The sequence below is a fragment of the Haliotis cracherodii genome, unplaced genomic scaffold (genome assembly GCF_022045235.1).
Source record: "Haliotis cracherodii isolate W230 unplaced genomic scaffold, xgHalCrac1.p SCAF_19, whole genome shotgun sequence".
NCBI classification, from domain to species: Eukaryota; Metazoa; Mollusca; class Gastropoda; order Lepetellida; family Haliotidae; genus Haliotis; species Haliotis cracherodii.
Genome location: NW_027266274.1, coordinates 11,122,321 through 11,143,592, shown reverse-complemented (window position 1 = coordinate 11,143,592; position 21,272 = coordinate 11,122,321). Strand labels below are relative to the sequence as shown.

General features: G+C 40.4%; 1 protein-coding gene across 1 annotated transcript; it reads right to left on the bottom strand.

Moving 5' to 3' along the window:
• Positions 1-11,734: 11,734 nt before the first annotated feature.
• On the bottom strand, positions 11,735-18,296 carry LOC139467100 (low affinity immunoglobulin epsilon Fc receptor-like). Its single transcript, XM_071248818.1, has 3 exons — positions 18,005-18,296; positions 12,386-12,580; positions 11,735-11,943 (listed from the first exon to the last, which is right to left on the bottom strand). Exons 1-3 carry the CDS (start codon positions 18,294-18,296, stop codon positions 11,735-11,737), a joined length of 696 nt encoding a protein of 231 aa, XP_071104919.1.
• Between the last annotated feature and the right edge of the window lie 2,976 nt (positions 18,297-21,272).

Genomic DNA, 21,272 nt, shown 5'->3' with positions numbered 1-21,272 from the left:
GAGACCAGAAACCTATGATTGTGGGTTCGAATCCTGGTTCGCCCCGATTATATTTCTTGGTTTGTCAGCACCATACCCCTGCTCGTGGGTTTCACCGAAGTGGTATACGTCTGAGACCTGCATCACTTCGGGCTTTCCTCCCACATTTAGCTGACACGCCGTGATATAACTGTAATACTGTTAAAAGCGGCGTTAAACCCAAACTCACTCACTCACCTGTTTCCAATACGTACATACAACTATTTCTAGGAACTAAGACCTCTTACAATTTAGGAAATCTTAAGATATTTCTGAGTATCCCCTTATTTCTTGAAGAGTATAATGACGCACATTAATGATTGACAAAATGCATGTTACAGTTGTGGATATGTCTAAACAACTTCATATCACTGTAATGGTCATGTGTAAACAAATTTGTATTACTGTTATGTACATGTTTCAAGAAATATATATTTCTATAGTGAAAATGTGTCAACAAATGTATATCACTGTAATGGACATGTGTGAACAAATTTATATTTCTGTAATGGACATATGTAAACAAATTTACGTCACTGTAATGGACATGTGTGAACAAATTAATATCACTGTAATGGACGTGTGTATACAAATATAAAGCACTGTAGTCTTAAGTGTCTTAAGTGTAAAAAATCCTGCTTCAGTAGCAGAGCCATAAGCGATGTCATTTGAAGTCTTGGTAACCAATGACGTCACAATGGTCTGCAAAGCATTTTGATGCACTTTTATTGTTGTGATATCTTCAATGTCGATATGACTTGATTTCACCCAAGCCTGTGGGAGCCAGTTTTGGATAATAAACAAATTCATATCACTGTAATGGACATGTGTGAACAAATTTATATCACTGTAATGGACATGTGTGAAATAAATTTATATCAATGTAATGGACACCGTCACATAACCGTCATCTTGCAAACAAAATTACCCCGCCAATTACCACAACTGTTAACTGCTGGGCAAAAAGAAAGAATACTCTTGAAAATTGGATTGCTAAAACAATTATTGAACGTCCCTTTACTGAAAACATTCGCCGAAACTTTGCGAACTTAAGGACCAAAACACATCACGTTGGTTTGAAAGATGCACGGGCAGCAGGGAAACATCTCTAAACACCTTTATGTCGGGTACACTCCTCAAAGGTTCATGTACAGAAATGTCATAAAATGCAATGGATCGTTACAAAACATCACAGGTAATCAAAAAGCATAACATATACTGTAAAACAGGAATTTAATGCGACATGAAAATAATGCGAGCTCTTGATTTTAGACATTAATGCACATTTAAAAAATGCGAGTGCCCATACCCTTTCCTAAACATTTATGCGCTGGATTTATGTTCTGTGTTATTTTAATTAATGTAAACTACGTAAATAAAAGCCTTACCTGAAAACGCTTCGTTTGTTTCAAATGGCGTTTTGAGCAGGAACTGTGAGTAGACAGGGATAAATAAGATAACTGTGCACATTAAATCCCCTGTCCATGTTTTTTCAGTGTGAGATTCCTTCCTTACTTTAATATCATTTAAGCTAATTGCCCGTATGTTTGATGGCCAAGCGTGAGAATGGTTTCCTTGCAGCTATCATTGTGTTAATTGTTTTGACTGACTGAGTGATATAGAAGATTTAACGTGCGCTTTCCGACTACAGCGTATTTCGCACACGGGCCTGGCCGGACCATTTAGTGTATTCCGAGAAGGGTGAAAGTGGTGTGTGCAACCCAAGAGGGGGCTTTTAGGGGTTGCTTATATTGATTTTTTGAAATTTTGAAATTTGGAATAAATGCCGAGGTGGGTGGAGGAGGGAACTAAGGGAGCCGGGTGACGTGGGTGTTTGTATGTTTATTGGATTTTGGATTGGTAGATTAATTAATTTTTAGATGCGCTTAATTAGGTCTGTTTTGATTAGGAATACGCCTAGGGCCTTGAAGTTTTCTAGTTTATTTTGAGGGTTTAGTATTTCATCTAGAGTAGGAACCTTATTTAGATTGAGGGTGGTTTGTAGTGTGGTTCTGTGTGTTTGATAGTGGGAGCAGTGAATGAGTGCGTGTTCTGTGGTTTCGGGTTGTTTGCAGTGGGGGCAGTTGCCTGTGGTGTGTCTTTTAAGTTGTTTTAGGTGGTTATTTAGGTTAGTGTGTCCTGTTTGGAGTTTTGTAATTAATCTGTCAATTTTTTTAGAGGGGTGTAGGATTTTAGGTTTGGCTAGTGGTTTTCTGAGCACTTTTTTTATTTGGCTATTTGAGTTTTGATATTGATTATGCCATTTTTTGGTTATTTTTTGTTTGTTTACACTTTTAATTTCTGATTTTGAGATGGGTAGGTTTAGGCTTATTTCTGGTATTTTGAGAGATAATTTAGCTGCTTTATCGGCGCTTTCGTTGCCGTAAATTCCTAGGTGGGCGGGGATCCACAAGAAGGTTAATTGTTTGCCTGCTTTTGTTAGGTCGTTGGAGCTTTTAAGTATTTGGTTTATTAATTTAGGTCGTTTTTTGGTATTTTTGTTTTGGAGGGCTTGTAGTCCACTAAGGGAGTCAGTGAGAATTAGGATTTTTTTGTTGTTTTTAGATTGTTGGTTATGCAGGGCTGAGGCCATGCCCATAAGTTCGGCCGTGAATATAGATTGGTTGTTAGGGAGTCGGTAAGATTGTGTGGATATAACTGGTTGTGTGGTATGGACTCCGAAGCCTGTGTGGTTGGAGATCGGGTCTGAAGATCCGTCAGTGTATATGTGACACCAATTTGGCCAATTTTCGTGTATGTATGCAAGTGTGGTGGTTTTAGCTATGTTTGGGTCGGTTTGTTTATTTATTTGGTTAGCTAGCGTTGCGTCTATTTTGGGTATTTTGAGTTTAGGGGTGAAGATATTTGATTTTTTGCAGTTTTGTTTAAGATTTTGAGTTTGGTGTTCATTGAGGTAGTTAGTTATTCTTTGGGATATTGGGGTGAGTAAGGGGTGTTTGCGAGCTAGAGCTTGGTTTCTTGGGCTAATGTTTTGGTTAATTAGGTTTTGGATGAGAGGGTTTGTTTGGGACGCGGCCCAGAAATTAAGGCTTAGATGTTCCCTGCGTAGATTTAGTGGCATTTCTCCTGTAAGGGCCTGAAGTGAGGTGTAGGAGGTGCCATGTTGGGTGCGTGTAATTAGTTTGAGAGCCTGATATTGTATTGAGTCAAGTTTTTTAGAAAGAGAGTTGTTTAGGGTATTGTATATGGCACAGCCGTAGTCTAGTTTTGATCTAATTAGTGTTGTATATAGTGAGAGGAGGGTATCTTTGGAGGCTCCCCAGTTAGAGCCGGTGAGACATCTTAATGTGTTAAGGTCTTTGCTGCATCTAGTTTTTAGGTTTTGGACGTGAGCCTCCCAGGTGAGGTGTTGATCGAAAATAAGTCCTAAGAATTTTGTTTGTTTTTGGAATTTGATTGTTTGGTTGTTTAGCTGGAGGATTGGGAAGGCAGGTTTCATGTTTTTATGTTTGAATACTACTCCTGTTGTTTTATCTGAGTTAAGGGAGAAGCCCCATTTGTCTGCCCATTGTTGTATTTTATTTAGAGATTTTTGGATTAAGTTTTCTGCCATTTTAATGCTTTTAGTGCGGATCCATAGGGCTCCGTCATCCGCGAATTTTGAAGTGTTTAGTTTAGGGGATAAGCCCTCGAATAGATCATTTATCATTATATTGAAGAGGGTTGGGCTGAGGATGCTGCCCTGGGGAGTGCCATTTTCTAGGGAACACTGGTCCGATAGTGTATGGTCTATACCCACGGTAATTTTGCGATTGTTTAGGAAATCTTGGATGAAGTTTATTATTTGGCCTTTTAGTCCTATTTTTTTTAGTTTTTGTATTAGCCCGTGGTGCCATACCATATCGAAAGCTTTAGAGAAGTCGAGGAATATGCCTATGGTGTATTGCTTGTTTAGCTGTCCTGTTTTTATATCCTGTTCTAGTCGGGCAAGGTTATCGAGAGTTGATCGGCCAGGAGTGAAGCCGCTTTGGTCAGGATTTATGATGCTGTTTTGGTCTAGGTAGTGCTGTAGCCTATTTTTAGTCATAAGTTCCATTATTTTGCAGAGATTTGAGGTTAAGGAGATGGGCCTATAGGAGTTTGCCTGATCTTGTTTTACTTACTTACTTACTTTGGAGATTTAACGTGCGCTTTCCGACTGATGCGTATTTCGCACACGGGCCCGGCCAGGCCATTTAATGTGTTTCCGAAAGGGGCGAAAGTGGTGTGTGCAACCCAAGAGAGGGCTTTAGGGGTTGCTTATATAGAATTTGGGAATTTTGAGATTTGGAATAGATGCCGATGGGGTAAGGGAGGAGAACTAAGGGAGCTGGGTATGGTGGATTTTTGTGTGTTTATGTAATTTTGATTTGGTGGATTATAGTGTTTTTAGATGCGTTTTATTAGTTCCGTTTTGATTAAGAATACGCCTAAGGCCTTGAAGTTTTCTAGTTTATTTTGTGGGTTTAGTATTGCTTCTAGAGTGAGAGCCTGGTTTAGATTGAGGGTGGTTTGTAATGCGGTTCGATGTGTTAGGTAGTGTGTGCAGTAGATGAGTGCGTGTTCTGGGGTTTCTAGTTGTTTGCAGTGTGGGCAGTTACCTGTAGTATGTTTTTTTATTTTTTTTAGGTGGTTATTTAGGTTGGTGTGTCCTGTTTGGAGTTTAGTGATTACTCTGTCGATTTTTTTTGATGGATGGTGAATTTTTGGTTTGGTTAGTGGTTTGCTGAGTACTTTTTTGATTTGGCTATTTGAGTTTAGATATAGGTTATGCCATTTTTTGGTGATTTTTTGCTTATTTACACTTTTAATTTCTGATTTTGAGATGGGTAAGTTTAAGCTTATTTCTGGGATTTTGAGGGATAGTTTAGCTGCCTTATCGGCGTTTTCATTACCGTATATTCCTACGTGGGCGGGTATCCACAAGAAAGTTATTTGTTTGCCTGCGTTAGTTAGGTCGTTGGAGCTTTTAAGTATTAGATTTATTAATTTAGGTCGGTTTTTGGTATTTTTGTTTTTGAGGGCTTGCAGTCCACTTAGGGAGTCGGTAAGTATTAGGATTTTATTGTGGTTTTTGGATTCTTGACTATGGAGGGCTGAGGCCATGCCCATTAGTTCTGCCGTGAATATTGATTGGTTGTTTGGGAGTCGGAAGGATTGTGTAGTTTTAGTTGGTTGTGTGGTATGGACTCCGAAACCTGTGTGTTTGGAGGTCGGATCTGAAGATCCGTCCGTGTAAATGTGACACCAATTTGGCCAATTTTCGTGTATGTATGCTAGTGTGGTGGTTTTAGCTATGTTTGGGTCGGTTTGTTTATTTATTTGGCTAGCTAGTGTTGTGTCTATTTTGGGTATTTTAAGTTTAGGGGTGAAGATATTTGATTGTTTGCAGTTTTGTTTAAGATTTTTAATTTGGTGTTCATTTAGGTAGTTTGTTATTCTTTGAGATATTGGGGTAAGTAAGGGGTGTTTACGAGCTAGAGCTTGGTTTTTGGGGCTGATATTTTGGTTTATTAGGTTTTGGATGAGAGGGTTTGATTGGGATGCGGCCCAGAAATTTAAGCTTAGCTGTTCCCTGCGTAGACTTAGTGGCATTTCTCCTGTTAAGGCCTGGAGTGAAGTGTAGGAGGTGCCATGTTGGGTGCGTGTAATTAGTTTGAGAGCCTGATATTGTATTGAGTCAAGTTTTTTAGATAGAGAGTTGTTTAGGGTGTTGTATATGGCGCAGCCGTAGTCTAGTTTTGATCTAATTAGTGATATGTAGAGTGAGAGGAGGGTATCTTTGGAGGCTCCCCAGTTTGAGCCAGTGAGGCATCTTAGGGTGTTTAGGTCTTTACTGCATTTAGTTGTTAGGTTTTGGATGTGAGCATCCCAGGTGAGATGTTGATCGAAGATAAGTCCTAAGAATTTGGTTTGTTTTTGAAATTTGATTGTTTGGTTGTTTAGCTGGAGAATTGGGGAGGCGGGTTTCATGTTTTTATGTTTGATTACTATTCCTGTTGTTTTTTCTGAGTTAAGGGAGAAGCCCCATTTGTCAGCCCATTGTTGTATTTTATTAAGAGATTTTTGGAGTAAATTTTGGGCCATATTAATACTTTTTGTGCGGATCCAGAGGGCTCCATCATCCGCGAATTTGGATGTGTTTACTTTGGGGGATAGGCCCTCGAAGAGATCGTTTATCATTATATTAAAGAGTGTGGGGCTGAGGATACTGCCCTGGGGAGTGCCATTTTCTAGGGGACACTGGTCCGATAGAGTATGGTCTATCCCCACTGTTATTTTACGTTCGTTTAGAAAGTCCTGAATGTAGTTTATTATTTGTCCTTTTAGTCCTATTTTTTTAAGTTTTTGTATTAGCCCGTTGTGCCAAACCATGTCGAATGCTTTGGAGAAATCCAGAAAGATGCCTGTTGTGTATTGTTTGTTGAGTTGTCCCGTCTTTATGTCCTGTTCTAGTCGGGCGAGATTATCTAAGGTTGAGCGGCCAGGAGTGAAACCGCTTTGATCTGTGTTTATGATGTTATTTTGAGTTAAGTAGTGTTGTAGTCTATTTTTGGCCATAGATTCCATTACTTTACATAGGTTTGAGGTTAGGGATATTGGTCTATAAGAATTTGCCTGGTTAGTTGGTTTATCGGGTTTAGGGATAGGGATGACTAGTGCCTGTTTCCAGGGAGTTGGTACCTGTCCGTTTTGATAGATTAGGTTATATAGTTTAAGTAGTGCCTGGAGTAGGTTGGGGGGGAGTTTTTTGATTATTTGGTAGGATGTTAGGTCTAGTCCTGGGGCAGTTCCCTTTTTCCTATTTTGGAGTACGTACTGGAGTTCTTCCATTGAGTAAGGTTGGTTTATTTCGAGGTTATCATTATTTGGTACTTTAGTAGGTTTGCCTTCTGCTTTAAGTTTTTGTTGGAATTTTTCGCTGAAGTTATTGTTGCTGCTTATGGCCGAGAAGTGGTTTGCTAGGTTATTTGCCTTTTCGGTAGGGTTGGTTGAATTGTTTATGTTGGGTGTTTTTTTGTGACGTTTTAAGCCTCTAATGGCGTGGATTTTTCGCCAGACTGTTCTGGCATCTGTGCGATTATTTACTCCTTCACAAAATAATTTCCAATCTTTGGTTTTAGCTATTTTGACTAGTTTTTGGACCTTGTGGTTTAGTTCGTGAGCTACCGTTATATGGTTATGGTCGCGTTTGGCTCTATTGAAGGCTGTTTTACGTTTGCGTCTAGTTTGTTCTATTTCCTCGTTCCACCATGGTACCGAGGGTTTGCCTACGTTATTTGTTTTATAAGGTATTGATGCTTTGGCTGCGTTAATTATGTAGTCTGTTAGGTTTTTGCAGTAGATTTCTGGGTCCTTATTTTCTAGTTTGGTTAGGTTGGCTTGGTTGCAGATATCCTGAAATTTGTCCCAGTTAGCTTGGTTATAGTTGAATTTTGGTTCTAGGTTTTCTGTTTGGGTAGGAACGTTTGTATTGCCTATGGTAATGTTTATAGGGAAGTGGTCACTACCTAGTGGGGCGTCGTGAACTTCCCATTGAGTACTTTGGGCCAGATCTGGGGTGCATATGGTTAGGTCGATAGCCGACATTTTATGGTTTTTCTTATCGTATCTAGTTGGTTGGTTATTGTTTAGGAGTACAAGGTTATTTGTTTCTATCCATTCAGAGATTAGTTTGCCATGATTATCTATTTTTTCATCTATGCTCCAGGTGGGGTGGTGAGCGTTAAAGTCTCCTAGGAATATAGTTGATTTATTGCTTATTTGCAGTAATTTGTTTAGGTCCTCAGCTTGAATTTTTTGTTCTGCCCAGTGGTATACGTTAATGATGTTTATTTTTTGGTTTTTGAGAGTTATTTGGATGCCGTTTGCTTCTAGGTTTGGTGTGTTTATTTTGATTTCTTCATAGTTAATGTCTTCTCTGATTAGTATTATTAATCCTCCTGCGGCTCTAGCGGTTTTAGGTTTGGCTCGGTCTGTTCTAACTGAGTTGTAGTTTGGTAGAGTAAATTTAGATTTTTTTGAGAATTTGGTTTCTTGGATACAGGCAATGTGCGGGCCCTTATCTTGTTTAAATTTTGCTTTTAGTTCGTGGCCGTGGGAATTTAGTCCATTGGCATTCCACTGAAATATGTTTAGGCCTTCCATTATTTGGGCTTTTAGTGTTTGGAGGTTAGGTTTTTATTTAGGCTAGGGGTTTTTACTTGGTTGAGGTAGGGCTAACTAATTCGAGGCCTATGCTGAAGAATTCGAAGGTAAGGGTTGTCAGTTTAAGCTTATTTGCTACGGTATAGAAAGCTTTAGTGCTAGCGTTTGGGTTTATTTCCTTTAGCATGTATGCGAGAAGGATGGTTAAGTTGTTTAGTTTGTTGTTTGACATTTGCTGAGGCCTGTGTTTAAAGGTTTTGGTTTTTTGGGGGGTTGAGAGAGTTATTTCGTTTATGTCTTCCTCGGTTGTGCATTCATATTCTTCTGTGTTGTTAAGTTTAGTTTCCTCACATTCCATGGGGGTGGTTTGCGTGCGTGCTTGTGTTTGTGGTCTGGATGTGGTTTCCTTACTGTCTAGGTTTTCGGGTTGTGATTGCTTGGGATCGGTTGTTGTTGCCATAGCGGCTGTGGTTTGTATGGTGCCGGGTTGGGTTGTGGCGGGCGTATTGTTGCTTGTTTTGCGTGCAGGTGTGGATGTTGTGAATGTGCTAGTGGAGGGTTGTGGGATGGACGTGTGGTGGATGTGTGTTTTGGGTGCTGGATGTACTCTTTGCAGGATGCCATCCCATGCCGAGTTTAAGTGTGGGGTGTTGTTTGGTTGTGGTGTGGGTAGCAGAGGTTGTTTTGTATGCTGTGCTTGTCTTTTTGTTTGGAGTTTGGCCGTGTCGATATTGATGTGTTTGTTGGCCTGTTGTGTGAGGGTGTGTCTATGAGGGCAGTGGTTGGATAGTGAGGAATGTTGTATGCTTTTACAGTGTATGCACCAGGGTGTGCATGTCCCTGGGCAGTCAGTTTGGGCGCATTTCCTGCATTTAGTTTTTTGGAATTTACATTCATTGGCTGTGTGGTTGTATTGGAGACAGTTAGAGCATTGTTTAACTTGTTTTATGTATGGTTTGACTTCTAATTTAGTGGTTGCTCCGAAGGAGATAAATTTAGGTGCTTCTGGATATTTAGCTGATTTTTGGAAATTGATTTATGACTATTGGTGTGTTTGAGATTTTACCGTTTCTATTTGAAGTTATTCTTCGGGTGCTAGTTATTTTAGGTTGGGGGTACATATCTTGGTTATCGTTAGCGTCTTGTGCGTACATGTCTAAGTCTTCGTTGTTTTCTTTAGGATTTACCCTGATTACGCCCCTAGTGAATAGCTGCCAGTTTGGGGTTTGATGAGTTACTGTGTATTGGAAGATTTGGGTGATTTTTTTGGCTGCGTTTAGGGAGTCCTGGTCTGGGAAAATTATTTGGAAACCTTTGTTAGCCTCTTTAATTTTGTCGAAGTGAATTTTGTGCTGTTTGAACCAGATTCCTACTTTATTGGCTGTGAGACATTTAGAAAGGACGTTTATGGGGCCTGTAGCGCAAAAGTAAAGGGCGAATGTGGTGATGATGGATGCGGGCGACATGTTTGGTGGTGGTTGTGTGTTGGAACTGTCCAGCTTCCTTTTTTTGGTGTTTGTTGTGGGGATCGGCGATACGGCTGTTTTGGTGGGTGAAGCTACTGGTGATTTGGAGCCGAAACCGTCAGGTATGAGTGGGATGGATGTCCTCCCGGAAGTGTTGTGGGCTTCCGAAGGTGTGGGTGATTCTGTTTGGTGGATGTCTGCCTGGGTAGTGTTGCGGGAGTCGGACATGTTTTGCGGCTAGTGGGGTGAGGTGAGTGGATGTGGTGAGTGGGTTTGTGTGGAGTGAGTTGGTAGTGAGAGTGTGTTTTTAGGGAGTAGGTGGTGGGTACTGGTTGAGCAGGTTTGTTGAGATGTGTTTAGGTTTTTGAGATTGTTATTTAGGGGTTGTGGATTATCCTATTGTTTACCTATGAGGATTTTTAGTGTTTTTGTGGATTTGCGGGCTTGGGTGTGAGTAGATTTAAGAGAGAATGTGGGTGTGTGTTTTGATAATTACCTCCTCTGCTGGCTATCAGTGAAACTGTGCTGGCTTGGGAGGCTTTGCTGGGTAAGTTTGGCTTGGTGGCTGGTTGGCTTGGGTGGCTTGGTAGGCTGGAGAGGTGTTGCTAGCTTGGAGTACAAACTGCGACTGTGATCTTGTTTTAGTTGACAGTCTGTTATATACGTTCTTACTGGTATATACGTTCGGCCCTTTGATGAAAAGAAGTAGAAAACAGATCAGTGTATCAAATCTTCGAGAGTGTGACAATCCTCACACTCCTGTTGACCTGCGGATTAGTGTCATGAAACCCATTCATGCGCGTTGGCTCGAGTCAGCTCTTTACAAGCTTGTAAAGGACACTGATGGGATAATTCGTGGCTGGCGCCAATCTGGGCTGCTTGACAGGATGTGAACTGACCACTACTCAACTTCACTTTGTGTAGGTGACTTTGTTATTTGAAAAATTAATGCGCATAAAATTAATGCGACCTTCCGTCACTCGCATTTTTCGCATTAATATTCTGCTCGCATTAATTTCCTGTTTTACAGTATGCCACGTTTAACTGCACAACAGCGAGAGAGGGCCATATGAATGAGGTGCCAACCACACCAAGATTGCAAGAAACTTCAATGTGTCACTGGCAACAGTGGCCAGACTGGCAGTACACGGGACAGGACAAGATCAGGCAGATCACGTGTGACGACGCCACTTTGCATTTTGGCAACAAGTTCATAACAGCGACGAAAACGACAGCAACAGCATTAGAACGCCGCATCAGTGGACACACTGTGCTACAACGTCTCTGTCGCAGATACTCAAACCTGGCACTGACCCATGAACATAAATATCCTCATCATTGCTAGTAGGATAAAAGCTCGATGCTTAATGCTTGGAAAATAATTAATTGTTAGGAAAATAGTACTATTTAATGTAAGCACTGTTGAGGAAGTTACTATATTTAGATGCTAGTGTGGCATGGAAGCTTCTGTTACGGCGGTGTGTTGAGCCTTCCAGAAGCTAGTTATACGATATTTATTTCATCTCACTTTTCGTCTGACATTATATCAAGACCATCTTTTGTGAGAAGATCACATTTCACCCTGGATCCCTAGCCTGGGCCTATCTGTGAAGCTTGACTACTGCAAGGTGAATATGATCCTTGTCATCATTGCTTCATCTAGGTAATTACCATTGCTTCATCTAGGTAATTATCATTGCTTCATCTAGGTAATTATCATTGCTTCATCTAGGTAATTATTGTACTTGAATATTGTACTACCACGCTATTGTGTTCTGCCATTGTAATTGATTTGTTTTTTGTTTGTTGTTTCAAACTGAATTGTTTTACGTACATATTTTTGGGGTTAATGTTGTTAATTGTTTCAATTTGGACGTCGACACGGAACAATACTTTCTTTTGCCCGGCAGTTTATATGTACATAACTTTTAGTAATCCAATATCACACATTATATTCCAAGAATATTCAACTAAAACGAAAGAAGTCCTCATAAGATGACATCATTGTACCTCTTAGCATCAGGTTGGTATCTCACAGTCTCACATCAGATTTTCAAAATCTCAAAAATGGTCTCCCACTGATCGTATTGGTATCTCAATTTTTACAGAGGTATCTCACAGACGCTTGCACGCATACCGTCACAATGCCTGTCGGAAAATCCATATTTTGACAGTGCTACGCAGTTCTCATCGCCATTGACGTTGTCAGGTTCACTCGACGCCCACTTCCAGGTATAGTTGGAACCGTCCTTCCAGGTAAATACGTTGTTGACACGCTGCATTCCAACAAACACAACGTTTGAGACATCAGCTGCCAAAGTAAAACTAAAATAACATAAGGGTAACTCCTGTCACCTACCAAACGCGTAAACAAGACTGCTTCTCACATAAGATATTCTTTGATAAAAAGGAACTTGAATCTGCAATGAGGATTATCTTAAACGGTTTAGAGACACTGTGGGAAAGCGCTTGTCTAGGATGCTACACAATGTTAATGCTAATCGTAAGAGGCGACTAATGGGTTTGGATGGCCAGACATCTGAATTATTGTGGCAAGCAACAACAAGCACCCACACGCACGCACGCACGCACGCACGCACGCACACATTACAAAAAAACACACAAAAACAAATACAAACTTCCTTTACATATACAAGATATGTAAACCACACTCGTACTCCTACCAAGCCTTTCATGTGGGTTTAATTTTACAACAGCCTGACACTATGTACCAGAGGACCCAATTTACTGACCTTGACCTCGGAATGAGGTCATGAACTCCTGTTTGTCCCGACTGTTGAGGACGACAAGGCGGCCACCTTCAGCCTGACAGAGATCATCTTGATGAGTCCAGGTGTTGGCGGTTGATATGAACTTGTAACACAGCCGGGGAGACAACACGGACGTGTACCCCTTCGATAGAAGACAGGGGTCTGGATCGGGAATCGCTGTAAGTGAATAGCATCACTTTTGTACCATGCGAATGATTTGTAATAAAACATGTTGGATCTTTGTTGGTTATACACTTTGGCCATTGACACACAATTCTGTACACTGTCTGCAATGGTTTACTTTAAACTTCAGCATAGATTGATTCATACATTCTTGAGTCATACATTCGTGATTCAGTCTTGAAATATTGTGACCGATGTTTTGTATTTTGTATTATGTATTTCCTTCAAATTCTTTTACTGGCTCTTTAATTGTAAGGTTTATTGTTGACAGGTGCAATAAATTTTATGGGCCCTTTTCACCATATACAAGTTCATTTCATATGCTGTTAACACCCACGTGCTTGGCCTTGCACTGACTAATCCCGGATGATTAACCAGGACAGCACTCATAAAATAACTAAAGTGACTTACCCTCACAAGTGGTAGCCTACAATCTTGGCTAACAGTTTCATGAAGGTGTTTAAGTATTTCAGTTACATGACTGTGATGAAATGATGCGGCTCTCGGACGTTCAGTCGAGCGTCTTAAGGGTGACGCTTCATATAAAGTTCATATAAAGTCCACTAAAAATATTTATTCTGAGATTATTAATGCATATTTTCTTGAAATCTCGTCAAATTTAAGGTCGTGATTTACAATTTACACGTTTAAAGTAATGAACGATGCACAGTTTGGATGTTTGTATGTTTGTTGAGAACATGGTACGGACACATGGTTTTTGACTGTGAAGAGCACACAATGACTGTTTACCTATCTAGTGCTCATATAAAACAGCTTCGTTTAACCGGAAATAAAGCTAAATTGGTTTGACAATCGTTTACGCGCCATGGGCATGCTACAAACAAGATTGGCACAAAAACAGAGTTACCAGACATTTTTATCTTCATCGATATACAATATCATCTCTTGGTAGGGCTATACTCATGACATGCCACAGGCCGGTCGTCCACGTTTCCGGATTCTGCGGAATCTACATGTCCGGTTATGCATTTCTAAATGACTTACTTGCTAGCTGGGTAGAAAGGAAACTATATTGAACATATTATTGATATATGATCCAGAAATGTGAGTACAATCCATCTGATGTCTAAGGTACACTCAATCTCCTACCCAGAGTTCCATGCGGCCGACGGCCAGCCAGCATAGTACCTCTGCCACAGGCCAGCGTAGTTATCCTTTGTTTATATTGGTTTATACGGTTTCACGTGCTGTCATCGAAGCCCAACGGAAAGCTAGCGATAGGGTCACTTTGATGCATAAATATATATTGTCATGCAACTCACTGTCGCTGTTTTATATAATTATGCAGAACAATATGTAAAGCGCCCCCAAATACTTGCATGAGCCCGTTCTACACTGATTTCTGTAAAAGCGCGTTTGTTTACAAACAAGAGAAAAGTCCGGTCACGTGTTATGCAAATTAGCCTGTGGCAGTGGTGCTATGCTGAGTCACCACTGCGCCGGAGTGTGAGGTTTACTCTGGTAATAAAAGCAACGTGTATTTGGGTTGCGTCCAATTTGGTGCCACGGAAACAGCAAAAAACATCACTTCAGCATGTGTTTGCTACACGCATATGCAAAGTTTCATGATAAAATATACAACGGTTTTCGAAATATACTCAGGAAACGAATGCTACACGTATTTGAGTCAAAGTCCAGTTTGTTGACATGGAAACACGCATATAATTTAAAAAAAGTAGAAATACCAAAACATCATGATGTACCATTTGCGTTCATACATATGCAAAAATACTTAATAAAATATTAAACGGTTTCCAAGATATGATCCGGAATCGAGACGTGACGGGCGGACGGACAGCCCCCATTCCTATGGACCCCTCCCACTTAGTGAAGGATACATCAATATCAAGATCGACAACTTGAAGGAAAAGTGGATGTCAACATGACCGATTTTTGATAGCCCGAAGTCCCGAAAGAGAATGAAAATATCAAGTATCATAGATAGATAGATTATGTAACACTATAGATCTTTTTAATCAGCATCCCTGCTGTTCATATGGCTTCACTACGCGCGTGCTTCATTACCTATGTGCTATCTGTTATTCTTACTGCTTCATCCAATTATAGGGGCGGTCGGGTAGCCTAGTGGTTAAAGCGTTTGCTCGTCACGCCGAAGACCCGGGTTCGATTCCCGATATGGGTACAATGTGTGAAGCTCATTTCTGGTGTCCCCCGCCGTGATATTGCTGGAATATTGCTAAAAGCGGCGTAAAACCATACTCACTCACTCACTCATCAACCATGTCATACATATACACCTATCATCAGTTGGTTGTTGTCACTAGAGCTGGATGACGGTGTAAGAATCTACATCTATACGTCGCTCTGTGCAACAAACCAGAAGTTGAATTTGAAACGTAGTTTTGCGTTCAATCATTCATGGTACAACAACCCCAAAGACAATTTCATGGCATTTGGTAGGGATTAACAACAAACTGTCATACATATGGGACCTAGACTTCCTTTCACCACCAAGCCTCTTATCATAGTGTACCTCCTCCAACAGGGCGGACCTCATGGATGCATCCTGGAGCCAACTTCACACAGTTTGAGGCCATTGACGTCTATGTCGCCGGTGTTATATCTATTCCACGGTGGGGTCAGCAGTTTTAAATTCCTGCACCACGTAATCGTCTTAAAGCGCTTGCTCAGATGGTGGTCGTCGAGTGGGATGTCAAATGTGGTCAACTGTTTCTTGGCCTTTCCCTTGTTTCCGGGGTAGAATGGGTCTTCAGCAACCCATGCTTGCCGTAAAAGGTGACTATGCTTGTCGTTAGAGGCGACTAACGGGATCGGGTCGTCAGATTCGCTGACTTGGTTGATGCATGTCATCGATCCCAAATGCGCGGATTGATGCTCATGATATCAATCGCTGGATTGTCTGGTCCAGACTCGATTATTTACAGACCGCCGTCATATAGCTGGAATATTGGTGAGTGCGGCGTTAAACAACCAACCAACCAACCTACCTTTCCCTTGTATTTCCAGTCTGGTAGTATCGTTGAAGTAGTAGACTGGGTGCACTGAGCGCTCTTGCAATATGGACCTGCATCATATCTATCAACACCATCGATGTTTGGTGTGTTTGGGCAATTGTTTTCAATCTAGATAGCCAAGATGGACGCCACGTTCAGATGGCATGTTGACATATATGCAGTTTTTCACAGAGTGTGAGTGAGTGAGTTGGTTTTTTAACGCCGTTTTTAACAGTATTCCAGTTATATCACGGCGTGTCAGCTTGATGTGGGAGGAAAGCCCGAAGTGATGCAGGTCTCAGACGTTTACCACTTCGGTGAAACCCACGAGCACGGGTATGGTGCTGACAAACCTAGAAACATAATCGGGGCGAACCGGGATTCGAACCCACAATCATAGGTTTCTGGCGTGCCCAAGGGACGCAACTCTGCACAGCGACTCGCGGCGCCTTAGACGGCTGGGCCACCCGTGCCCCCTGTGATGTTTGAAGTGAATATTTCGGTTCGAGGTAACACACGACAGATGTCTATCAAAATGTGTGTACACTGGGGCTCATCCAAGCGATATCTCCTGTGGGAGCCAGTTTTGGATGATAAAATATGGTCTGTGCAACGTTGACACGCATTTTTTTTTCTGGCATTATTGTTGACTCTTGACATGACGACTTGCAAAATTCACTCAGTTAACTGAGTGAATTTAAACAACATGTGTCACCAGCTTGACTGAGAAACCCATGACAAAGACGTGCATGTGAAAACTGATGTTCCGTTTCCCAAGAAAAAGAATCATCAAAATATCAAGGGTCATCGATATTACCTCTAACAAATGATAACAAAACACTTCATCAGTTAAAAGGAACGTGTAGACTTTTATTCATTAGCACTGCACCATGGTATACTTTCCATAAAAATACTTTTGAAAATATTGATTCTTTTTCTATTATGAGCGAGGAAGTGAGATTTAAAAAACCCCAAAACTTATTACATTCACATTTGTTTTAAATCTACAATGAATCTCCATTTTTGAAAGTCTTGCCTTATTGACAATAGAAACGCATGTTTATTTATGAGGTTCAATTTAGCACTAAATGCATAATTATTTTCCATTTCGAGATCTGTTCCACTAAGAACTAATGAGGACTCAAACAACTCTAGGGGTTATAAGAGTTGACTTCTGTTAACATCTTCGGGACCATTGAACCAGAAGCTTTTACTGCCGTGACACCGAGATTCCAGCGACTTGTGTGAAAGATGAAGCCAACGTTTATCAAGGAAAATATCTGCTTATCAAGGAAAATATCTGCTTATAAATATCTTTGCAACAACATGTAATACACCATTTGAAAAGTCTAATCCACCTGTTTATACATTTGAAAGTTGTGTTTTATCACATTATTTAAATAATGTATTTACTGCTTAATTAAGTTCGTTGTAAATATAATGTAAGCTAACACATTTATAACGTCGAGATTAGGGATCAAAGAAGCGAAAAATTGACGATTTTCGGCAAATATAAGAATTCATAGGTGTGACATGCGATTTTATTGGATACAAATTGGTTTCTAATGACACTTTCTTGCCGAAATTTGCTTCAAGGTTTGTGATTTGTCAAATTTGAGCACGTGACCTAAGGCAGCCAATCAAATTACAGCAATGGTACTGTCTTCGTGTCTGATGAATTTCAGATGTTCTTGTTAAATCGTGCTTTGAGCAGGAAATCGCGACCTATTTTAAACATGGAACTTCGTGGATTCTAAGTCACGAGGTGTGACAAAGATTTTTCATGCATATATTTTGTCATTAACATCGTGGCCGCGCCAAGAAATCTAGGTGACGAAATCACTCACGATCGCACGAAAAGATGACAACTTTTAGATATAGTTTTGTTGATCTTGAAAATATATTTAAAAGTTTGCTTGAAACGCCTTTATTTTGTTCTTTGATATGTTTGATGTGGACCCGTTATTTAAGTGTGTGTCGGAGAATTTCAATTGTGGGACATAGTGAATAATGTTTCAATCTATCGATAAAAAGTGTTAAATTGAAATGAAATATGCATTTCAGACATTGTGAAATATGATGGATTTAATAAATGAATGATATTACACGTAGATCAATAAAATGATATACTATTTTGATGTGACTACCGCTTGGCCGGTGTACTGGCCTGTGGTGTCTGGAGACTCGAGGCTTCTTGGCCGGTGTACTGGCCTACAGTGTTGAAAGAGTTAAAGTAGTTCCCATAATTTCATCAATACAAATTTACCTTCAGGTATGTTCATTTTCACAAAAAGTCTTGTGATTACTTGGTTATCATTAAAAATAACATGCACAAGCTGGCTGCAATGGTTGACTCAAAACCATAAATACATCCCAAGTATAAAAGATCAATGAGTTAAATTTCAAATTCGTATGATCTCACCTCCTGCTTTGATGAAGTGCCTAGCTCCAGGGAGAGATTTCCCGTAGGATGTGAGAGTAGATCTGTACATGCTGCAATTGCCATCAAAGTAGGTGACAGCAGTACAGAGTTCCTCCTTTGCACAAAGAGCAGCACATACCCTTTCATCGGGAGACGCCTGTATGCTTGAGGGACATTCCCTTGCTTTTTGACTGTCCAACGTCACCAGTCTGTCAAAACGATTCTTGAAACAGCCGCTAGTTGCATACAGAACTGGGATGACGACAGTGAACAGGCACAACACAGCGTTCATCTTGCTTCAGTCTGTTTGTAACGTGGCAGCTCCTGTACTATGTATGAATGAATACTATTCGTGAAATGTTAATGCAAAGATCCCTGTCATCATGGACTTGTTGTGGCTTGTTGCCAGGATATTGTCAGTGTGTTAAACATCGCTTGTTTGTTTGTTGGTTTGCTGTTTAACATTGCACTCAGCAATATTCCATCCAATGACGGCGGTCTGTGATTAATCGATTCTTGACCAAACAATCCAGTGAATGGCATCATGAGCATCGATCTACGCATTTGTGATGCGATGACATTCATTAAGCCAGAGAGTCCTACCATTCGTTCCCATCAGTTTGCCTCTTACGACAAGCAGTGCCCGATTATCCTTCTGTGAAATTTGTCAGGATCCATTATGGAAGCAGGGCAAACAGTCCGTTTGGCTCCAAATGAGAACGGTGAATTGCAAAATAACTCAAACTCGGGAATAGTCTACTAGAGAATGAAAATCCTGTATTGAACACAATCTACTGTTAATTTGTTTTTGTCCAATTACTGGAAAAGGTTGTTTGAGAAACTATCATGTTGTCATGTGTACAAGTTAAAATCTTGCACGAATGGGGGCACAGCGGTTTGAGCAACAGAAACAGGCACTGCACGTGCTACATAGTGCACATCGTTGTTGGACCCGTTAAGATCCGGGTTAGAATAGGTTTTCAGTAACCTATGCTTACCGTAAAAGGCGACTATCGTTGTCGTGGTCAGGATCGCTGGTTGATGCATGTCATTGATCCCAATTGCGTGGATCGATGCTCATGATATTAATCACGGGATTGTCTGGTTCAGACTCGATTATTTACAGACCGCCGTCATATAGCTGGAATATTGGTGAGTGCAGCGTTAAACAACCAACCAACCTTCGTCGTGGTTGACTGACAAGATACTTACAAGATCTTTAAGGTGTACGATTTCTTTCAATAAATACTTTAAATGGGCAATCAGCAGGTGGGCAACACATCAAAGCCATGTTCGGTTGATAAATAAGACCGATTTCAGAAAAATCAAATCAGACATACACATTTCTAAACTGCATTCAGAAAATAAGTACATGTCACTAAGACTCTTGAAGAAATACCTTGAAACTGAACATGAGGCTCCCTCTCCCACCCTCCCCCTTCGTGCAAGATGTCAACTTGTATACATAAGAACATGAAAGTGGGTTAAATAACGTTTTCCAGTGGCGGGAGTAAAAGAACCACATCGCAGATATTGTTGGGTACAGGGTATTTATTGCCGTGTACCGTACTGACATTTAATAGACTATTTCCGATTTTGAGTTATTTGGCAATTCATCGTTTTCATTTGGAGCCAAATGGACTGTGCCATGGTGGTTCGACAGACGTTAAAAATTGATGTTGATTATACTGACGGTTCTGTATTGCTAGACGGTATAGAAGTGGATGTTAACCAAGCAAGGTCTTATTTAAAGACTGTTCAGAGTAGTTTATTTACGGTTGTGCTTTCTAAGTAACCACGGCATCATATGAACATGCACTAAGTTGAACAGTATTAGCAACATAACTGACTCCTTTGCTTAGATGAATGTGCCAGGGTCAGCCAACCTCTCTTTGCTGCATTGTTTGTATATATGCTGCATAATTGTAAATAATAACAATAAGAATAAGAATATGTTGATTTTGTTGATGGTTCTGTACTGATGGACGGTACAGAAATGAGTGTCAACCAAGCAAAGTGCCATATCAAATTGGCCCAGACTCAGTTTTTCAAGGAGAGGCTATCTGAACGACCACTACATCAAGTTTATTGCAGGGAACATCAGCAACCCTGCATAGTCCATCGCTTGGATGACGTCGACTGGCCTGAAAAGTGAAACAGAAGGCTTTCTGTTTGCTGCTCAGGACCAGTCACTTCCCGTTCGAAACCGTCAATGTGTGATTTTGCATCAAAGTGTAAATAAAAAATATTGCAGTAGCCTATGGTGTTTACATTTCACAACTTTTGCCCTTTGCAAAATTTGCCCTATTAGTAACAAACATGATGCTAATTATCTATTTTGACGTGTAACATATGTTTCTGTACTTTTTTTAGGTGGACGATTGACTAGCCTTTGTGATTGCTTGCGAACGCTTGGCATCAACACCATTTCATAGTGATTCATAAACACATGCACATACGGTCGGAATCGTAAAATTAACAGAGATGACCTATGAATGTGGATACAAAAACGTTCTGTTGCTTATATTTAAGTATTTTGCTTTGGCACCCGGGTCCTTCGGTACATCAAATCTACCATGTTTCTATAACTCGACTCTTTCAAAGAATCAATCTTCTGTAGGGGGATGGTTGGTTGAAAATGTTAAGAATCGTGAGGTGGTATATTTTATTTAAAATGGCTTGACTCAAGTATTTATTCCCGTTCACAATGCGATACGTATCCCTAAACAACATGAATAGTAAGAAATGCCCTTCAACAAACCCTTCATATATAATGCATCAAAGAATGACCAAAGTCCCCTCAGGCATTCTCCACTAATTGATAGAATTGAGAAACAAAATATTATTGATCCACACGCAGTACAGAGCTAAAATACAACACAGAGCATGACGAGCCGATCATGGTCGAGAAAAAGGTGCAGAAAATTATCAGAGATGGAAATTGCGGCGCCCTTAATCTTTTAATGGGAACAACTAAATACACAAAATCAACACCGGATTGATATGGAAGAAATGTAAATCATTACTGTTTTACGTTTACATTACCGAACTAAATTATTCGCGGTTAAAATTAGTAGGGTAAAAACCTCCAGTTCAGCACAGACAATGGAATCCTCACTCATAAACAATGGAATCCTCACACTAAAACATCCTCAATCCTCCATACTTAATCCTCAATCCTCACAGTGACAAAACAATCCTCACTCATAAACAATGGAATCCTCACGCTAAAACATCTTCAATCCTCCATCCTTAATCCTCATTCCTC

Bases quoted from the DNA above. Each gene is read 5' to 3' on its own strand.
- LOC139467100 (XM_071248818.1), bottom strand. From the start codon at position 18,296: ATGAACGCTGTGTTGTGCCTGTTCACTGTCGTCATCCCAGTTCTGTAT. The intron at 12,581-18,004 runs GTGAGATCATAC...ATTCACTTACAG, and splicing joins GCACTTCATCAAAGCAGGAG to CGATTCCCGATCCAGACCCC. The intron at 11,944-12,385 runs GTCAGTAAATTG...TTACTTTGGCAG, and splicing joins GACCTCATTCCGAGGTCAAG to CTGATGTCTCAAACGTTGTG.